The sequence below is a fragment of the Capsicum annuum genome, chromosome 3, assembly GCF_002878395.1.
Source record: "Capsicum annuum cultivar UCD-10X-F1 chromosome 3, UCD10Xv1.1, whole genome shotgun sequence".
NCBI classification, from domain to species: Eukaryota; Viridiplantae; Streptophyta; class Magnoliopsida; order Solanales; family Solanaceae; genus Capsicum; species Capsicum annuum.
The window spans coordinates 33,284,774-33,293,234 of record NC_061113.1 but is presented as its reverse complement, the minus strand read 5'-3'; the positions used below and the strand labels follow the sequence as shown (position 1 = coordinate 33,293,234).

The following is an 8,461-nucleotide window of genomic DNA, read 5'->3' as shown; positions in this document are numbered from 1 at the left end:
ATTAGTGGTGAAGAAAGTCTTTTAAACTAGCAAGTTCTATAGAGTCATTGCTCGTCAATATGATATCCTCTACATAAACAGCGATGATGAAAATAGAACTGTCATTATGCTTATAAAATAGACTGTAAACACCCTCTTTTTGTGTATTTCCTCGTACAACTAATAGAGTGTTTAATCTTTCAACACTACCATCAAAATTATGCTTAAATTTATAAACCCATTTGCAAGACAAAGCTTTTTTCCCAACGGGTAATTCCATTACTATCAAAGTGAGGTTTGCCTCAAGGGCATCAATTTCTGACGACCTAGCCTATTGCCAACCACTATGTTGAGCAGCTTGCGAGTAACTGATAGGTTCACTTACTTTATATAGATGAAACCAAGGACGTGTTGATTAGAAACTGAAAGAGCTGAAACAGAAAACTGGGGTGGAGCTATAGGTGCAAAAAAACAAAAAGATAAATCAGTTAAAACAACTTAACTACACAGGTAATCAGATAAATAGCTAAAAAATTCAGAGATTCTGTTAGACTTCCTAGTTGCCTAAACAGGAGACGGCATAGGAGGAGGAAGATCTATGTGAGAATAAGGAAGAGGATCAGGTGAAAGGGTAGGAGAATGATGAGGAGATGGAACAGTAAAAGTAGTTGATGTATGAGAAACAACAGTAGGGGTGGGTGTATCAAGCACAAGATATGATGGTGAAGAAGGAATAAAGATAGAAACTAGAGATGTAACAGAAGAAAAGGAAAAAACAAATTCATGAAACTTTACATCTTTGGAAAATAAAATTCTTTTGGTGGATAACTCTAATAATATATAACCATTTTTGTTGTGAGAACAACCAATTAAAACACAGGGTGTAGCCCTAGCTATAAATTTATCTCTATTATGAGAGAAAGTAGATGCATAACATAGAAATTTAGATGTTCTTAAGAAAGAGTAATAAGAAGGTTTTCTAAAAAGAGCTTGGTAAGGAGTTTTGCCATGAAGAACTGAAGAAAGAAACTTATTGATAAAGAAAATAATAGTCAACAAACATTCCCCTCAAATAACAAATAGGTAAATAATATTAATGTAGGAGGACTTTTGAGGTTTTCAGAAGATGTCTATGCTTTTTCTCAACAACTCAATTTTATTGAGGGGTAGCAGAACAAAAAGTTTGTTGAATAATGCCTTGAGAAAGATAAAAATCAGAATTGACAGTACCATTTCTAATTCTAGTGCATTGTCAGATCTCACAATTTTCACCTTAAAACTAAATTGTGTTTCAACTGTAGATAAGAAATGTTTCATAGAGTGAAAAACACTGTTTTTAGTTCTAAGAAGGTAGGTCCATGTACATCTAGTAAAATTATCAACAATGATGAGAAAATATTTGTAGCCATCATGAGTAGGGGATTTGTAAAGTTCCCAAGTATCAATGTGAACTAATTCAAAAGCAGAATTAAATTTGATAGAACTTGCAGGAAAAGGTAATTTAGATTGTCTAGTCAAAGGACAAACATCACAATGATAAATGAGATTAGAAATAGAAGAAATAGAGCTAATAGTTTTCATTAATGAAGTGGACAGATGACCCAATCTGTTGTACCATAATATTTCATTGGAATTTAAGAAACATCGCTTGAGAGACTATTACATTAAGGAACTAAACAAGAAAGTAATCCTAAGATATCCTTAGAAGAACTTAGACTGACACAAACAACAGATTGAAGAAGGTAATGCCATTCTTAGCTTGACTAAGAACCCGAGTGATCCTCACTATAGGATCCTTCAGAAGACACTAAGTATGAAAAAACTTAGAAGGCATGAAAACTATGTGCAAAATTTGTTCACAGAGATCAAGTTGATTTTGAATTGTGAAGTGTCAAAGTAGAAGATAGAGTAACAGATCCACCATGAGTAACTTTAACTGAAGAAATTAGGAAGATTAACAAATAAGGGGAATATTAGTAAAAATATTACCAGCACATTGTACCACATTAGCATTGACATCAGAAATAGTGACCCCTGCTTTAGCAATCTCACCAAGAGCAGATGAAGCATTTGTAAAGTTTGTTCAGGCTGAAAGGATTGCCCCTTCTTTCATGAATACTCTGTGCTGAGAATTAGGAGTACCTAAAACAACATTACTCTTGATACCAATTTGAAATTTCTAATTTAGATTCTGTTTTTGGTGAAATTAAAATCAGCAGGAAAACCAATTAATCTGTAACACTTCTCAATATAATGACTTGACATCTTACATTGGGAATAAGACATTATTCTTCTTACCCTTGTACTCATACCTTTTAAATCTACCATTAGAACCATGTTATTGAACAACCAAATAGAAGGAAGAATCAGAAGGGAAAGTGGGCTTGACATGAGTTTCTCTCTGCTTTTCATCTTGAATCAATAGAGAATAGGTAAGATTAACATTGGGGAGGGGAGATATCATGAGAATACTGCTCCTTATAAGTCCATAGGTTTTATTTAGACCCATAAGTAATTAGATGAGCCTCTCATCTTGAAGTGACTTGAGTATTTGGGCCTTGCCTCCACAGGTATAGTCACAGGCACAAGTCACACAAGTACACAAAGCATCAAGCTCATCGCATAGTAACTTAAGCTTTGTGAAATACCTTGCTATGTCAATGTTTCCCTGTACTAAATCATTAACTTCCTTTTATAGCTGATAAAGCTTAGCTCCATTAGATTGGTCAAACCTATCCTCAAGATCAGTCCAAAGATTCTCAGCAGTTTTAGAATAAAGAACACTAGCAACAATTTCCCTAGAGAGTGAGTTAAGAAGCCAAGAGGTTACCATATTTTTGCAGCAATTCCAAAGAGGAAATGAATTAAAGGAGCTCTGCAGGTTCCATCAATAAAGCTAAGTTTCCATCAATAAAGCTAAGTTTATTCTTAATGAGAAGGATCTGCTTCCATCAAGCAAAACTATGACCCTCAAAAATGGTGTTGACAAGGGTCATGCTAGGAGAGTCTGATAGATGAAGAAAGAGAGGGTCACTGTAGCCTAGGAAACAGTTGGAGCTGGAACTAGAGTTATCATAGGATCACTGGTTCAATGTTTGGGGGCATTTTGGAGAGGAGAAATAAATGAAAGAGTAGGATCAAATTATCCTTAGAGCTTTGATACCATGTAGAAAATGAGAAGATTTGTGAAATTTTCTTTGTGATTTTTATTCATCAACCGTGTCCATATATATACAAGTATGAGGTTGAATGAAAAAATGCAACAAACTATCCACCTGGCTAATTTCTAATGGTTAAATGAATAACTAACAATTCTACAGTTGTACTAAAGAATCCAATGAAATAAAGGGCTAGATCTAAGCCAAGTCATTTTCATCCCTTTGTTGTGGAGCCAACACGTGGCCTCCTAGAAGAATCTAAACATATAGGTTTTGTTGTCTGTACGAGATTGTTATCATTTGAAAAAAATCAAAGAACTCTTCTTCTTCTCTTGTTCTTCATTACTCAAATCACCATGAAATCCAACAAATTTATTTTGTGAGTAACCTGAGTTTAGCAATTTTAAAGTGACAAACATGAGTTTCACAGAAAGATGATAAGTTCAATAACCTTTTGAGAAATTAACTCGAAAGAGAAGAGTGGAAGGGGTTGATATCAATGTAAAGAAGCACGAAGACATGAAGGCACGTAAACCTTTTCATCAACCAAGGGCAATGTCAGGTGGGAGCAGTGAAACCCCTTCATGGAAATATAATGAACAATTTTCTTGACTTCTTCGTGTGTTTACTTCTTCGTATTTGAACCCCTTTATAAAAGTTCTGGCTTCAATACTGTCATCAACCTACAGCCTTGGAGTTCATATAATCAAAATTCCATCACATCTATGAATAAATGACTGAGCTTAACGAAATAATAAACGAATATATGAACATTGAATGCAGAAGTCCACGTATTCGTTTAGACATTTCAATGAGGTATATATAAGCTGAACTGCAAAAGCTACATACACAGCAAGCTAGATAAAACATCTATACTAAATCTCACTTTTTTCTCTTTTTCCACCCAGACACAGCTACACATGTTTTTATAAACTTTTAGCTTTACAAATTACTATAAATACATGCTGAAAGACGACTTCCGTGCCTCAATAGATCCTGCGATCGAGCTGATAAAAGATTTGCAGTCCACATGTCAGAATTAACGAAACCTTCATTGCAGTATACCGATGATCTTCCAGCAGAACGTACTCGATTGTTTGCTTTTGCAACCTTATTTGGAAAAGATAAAACCTTTGACACTACTGATGCACGGAGGAATCCCTGTAATCCATCTTGGCAAAACGCCCCTTGATTCGCGTCCTACTTTCTGCCCGAGCCTTCCTTGACTCATACCTAATATGCTTCTCATATCTGATGAAAACATCTCAGTCAAGAAACTTGATATTATATAAAAAGAGAATACCAATCAATTAAGATGGAAAAGGCCTTGATAAAGTATATCTAGTAGCAAAATGTGACATTTTGAACAGCAGGATTGTAGGTAAATCATACTTAGGATGTAAAATCGAGTTCTAAATTTTCATAAAGGAAACATGCTTGGCTGTGCTCTTAAAAGTTTATATGAAGAAGGTAAAATATCAGAGTCAACGAGGCCATGTGATTGGATCGTTTTGGCAGAATTAATTAAACAATGTGCTCAGTGGTGGATTTTCTATGACCTTAATAACTCATAGGGCTATTCCAAAGATATTAGAGTGTAGTTACGTGTCTTGTGCAACGAAAGAAATGGAGAAAAATATATATAGGAGTAAAGGAGTAGTTCTACAGGATGTTACAATACGATCCGGGATTTCTTGAGCAAAGGAGTGATAAACATTCATTCACAATTAGTTCAAGTAGATTGTCCGAGGTAAATGTATACCACCAGAACTAACAAGTTGAAAACAAGCAAAAGAAACTGTATATTTTTCTGCATGATAAAAGAGTTTGCCTACTTATTGGACCAGAATTTTAACAGTTAATCAGCCATAAACACATATCAGGTGCAAGAAATGCTTAACACAATAAGTAACACTCGAGAAAATTCTACACCTTCAATAGTTAATAGCCTATATATGATTTGAAACATTTTAACAAAAAAGCAGTAAGCATATCAGATATTTGGACTAGAAGATATGAAAAAATACTTTTGTTTACATTCTTATCTGTTATGATAAGAAAGAGAACCTTTTTTTTTTCAAGTGAAATTTACGTCCAACAATTTCAAAACACAGAATGAAAAAGCAAGTGTTGCTACCTCCTTGTTTTCTTCTTCTCCTTGTACCGTGACACTGCAGTTTCTCTTTCTTGGCTGTTTAACTCACGATGAGCAACTTTAGGTACCATTTGAAATGTTTCAGTAGTGGGAGCATTGTGAGATTGTTCTTCATTTGCTCTACCAGAAGCATCACAAACATCTGAATCTCTGTTGGGAAATAAACACTTCGTCTCAATGAAGCAGTCCGCTAAAGAAGAAGAAAAACCTTGATCTGCGAATTCACCACTATCACCACACCAATTAAAGGCACTTCCCTGCAGTCAAGGACCATGATCACGTCATGTTGTTCAACACTGCAACTGCTACAACTCCTCTTTATTAAAATTTATCATTTTCTTTAATGTAAAAGTTGAATTGAGCTAACTGTGGCTCGCAAAACTAGATCAAGTGATGATAGTCTTCACTGTTTATAGCATGGATCAACCTATAATTGATGTTAAAGCAATAGTTTCATAAATACAAATGGATTACTTGAGTGTCCCCCAGTCCTGATATGCCAAAAAAATATGTAAACTAAGCATAAGTGCATAACACTTGCTGAAGATTATGTGGAAAACTAAATAAAAGTTTGATAGTGGAAATTTATTTAGTCCTATCACCTATGGGTGGTCACAACTCACAAGATATGTTACTTAATGTTGAGACATAATATAATAGCATAATACATAAACAAACACTCAAACTTGGTTTCAGCTGTCAAGTAAACACTCCCAACTTTGAGCATGCCCATTAAAAGTGTCCCTTGATGGATGAAGAATCCCACATTGGATATGGAGGGGTTCCTTGGACTCTTAATATGGCTTTGAACAATTCTCCCCTCTTGGGCTATCTTTTAGGATTGAGTTAGGACCAAGGTTCATTTAATGCTCTAATAACTAATGATAGGTTAAACTTTCAATTCAACACTTAACAACTATAAGAGGAGCAGCAGAGAATGATATGTGACCATGACTGGAGAAAGAAAACGAAATTATGCAGGGAAAGAAGGTATACCTCGGATGAAGGAACTACATGTTGCTCTGTCTTCTGCATAAATCCTGAACCTTTAGGACCTGATTGAAGATTCTGGGCAGGTTCCATATATTGAAATCCTATATTTGGTACAGTTTCATCTTGATCATCACTGGAATTTGGTTCCAACTTAGATAATTCACGAAGCTGACAAAGTATTTCTTCTTTGTGTTTCCCACATGCAGCATTTCGGTTCTGATTTCAAAAACAGAAATTAGAAAAAACCCTTAGCATGTAAGAATCTAAGTGCTATTTATTTTGTTAGAGAAAACAGCAGAAGCAAATGGTGTAAAAGGAGCAAGAGAAAAGAGATCTCTATCTGCTAAAGACATAATTAAGTTAAAAATCTGCTCTCCCTCACAATTTGAGGTTTCAAATGAGTTTGGTCACAAAATTAAACATGCTATTAGAACTAAGTTTCGAGTTTCACCGTCATCCATTATCCTATAAAATTCAGTGTCCTTGTTCCATTCAGGCTCGCACGGCATGGGCGCAGCCTTATAGCTACTAGGACTAACTAATACCCCTAAGCAGATGCAGGATAAAAATAATCCTCTATTTTATCCTTGAATTTCTATCTTTTATCCCTCGTACTGAACGACTCCTAAAAATCCTAGCTCTGCCTATGTACATAGTGACATATTGAAGACATCATTAAGTAAACTAAGCTAGTGTTTGGCTATCGATCTTGAATAAATTTAGAAAATTTATCTTCAAATATCTGTTTGGCCACAAAATTTGATCAGATTCTGAATTTTATCTTCAAGTTCCACAAAACCAACTCATTAATTTTTGGGAGAAATTTCACTTCCACTCAAAAAATTCAAAGAAAATGCAAACCTGAAGTTTCAAAAATCACAATCTGAAAAACTCGAAAATTTAAGTTTCAACTTCAAAATCTATGACCAAACGAAAGCTAAGGCGAACAGGGGATATAAAGTAAGAACCTTGGGCAGAGGAGGAACCCCAACAGCTTGAAAATTATGTCCAGAATCACTACTAGCAATCAAATCATCAAGACTAACAACAGATGGAGTATCCCAAATAACCCAATCAGAAAAACCATAACCTCCACCACCATCACCTGAACAAACATCATCACCACCATACGAAAGATCCTTCTTCCCAAGATCCTCAAATCCAAGTAACGACAACAACTCCGATACACAAGGACATCCATTAAACCCTTCAAGTGGCCTCCTTTCATGTACAGAAGAAACAGACACTTGTTTATGACATTCCCAATCACAATTCTGACAAACAACACTGCTCTCCGTACTACATAATATAGAAGCCGGAGAAGTGTCACACAAGTTACACAGTAACCAACGTGTGTGTTTAGTGAAAAGTTGATTAGTTGAATGAACTTCACGGTCACACGTAAAACATAACCTAGCTGAATCTGCTCTACAGTACAATAGTGCAGTATTGTCACCACAAAAATCACACAGCGGCCGCGTTCGTTGCGGCTGCTGCTGATGATTTTCTTGATCCTCTTTCAGTTCTGTCATGTCTACTTGGACTTCTTTTTTGTTTTTTTGGATGTTGCTTATGATTATTTAATTGCAAGGAAATACACTTTCTCGTAAGATTGAAATGGTTAATTTTGTTATTTTTGCAGAGGTTTTTTGGTTACCATTGGTGGTGGAAAGAAGAGGAGAGTGTTTGTTAGGCACAAGAATCTTATCACTTTTGAAAAGGGAGTATGCATGGGGACCCAGGAAGGTTGGAGATATCTTGTATAGGTGTATTAATATCTTTCTCATTTACTCCACTTTGCATTGTTTGTATCTCCTACGTGGGAGTAATCACGGGGATAGTTGAAAAAAATTTACTCTTATTCACACTTATTTGTATGTTAGTACTACTTTTTATCGGTGTTGTTGAGAAATATGGACTGATAGGATCCCATGTTTGGTTACCTGTTGCTATGGAGGGTTCTGCGGGGCGGATCTAGAGGGGGAGAATTGTATTATATATAAGGTAATTTGTAGGTCTTTTTATGTAAATATGTAAATTTTGAATCTCTTAGAAGTAAGAGTAGATGTTGGTTTAGGAGTTTGAAATTTATATTGAAGTTTCAACTTCAAATTTCAAATACTATATTTTTATTTTTCAAAGTGCATTAATGAAAATCTTGAATCCACCACTCCTA

The 8,461-nt window shown here is 35.2% G+C and overlaps 1 protein-coding gene across 1 annotated transcript; it reads right to left on the bottom strand.

Annotated features, from left to right (window-relative positions):
- Nucleotides 1-3,889: 3,889 nt before the first annotated feature.
- Nucleotides 3,890-8,058, bottom strand: LOC107863984 (zinc finger protein CONSTANS-LIKE 13). Its single transcript, XM_016710217.2, has 4 exons — nt 7,254-8,058; nt 6,289-6,501; nt 5,275-5,549; nt 3,890-4,388 (listed from the first exon to the last, which is right to left on the bottom strand). Exons 1-4 carry the CDS (start codon nt 7,815-7,817, stop codon nt 4,277-4,279), a joined length of 1,164 nt encoding a protein of 387 aa, XP_016565703.1. The 5' UTR covers nt 7,818-8,058; the 3' UTR covers nt 3,890-4,276.
- Between the last annotated feature and the right edge of the window lie 403 nt (nt 8,059-8,461).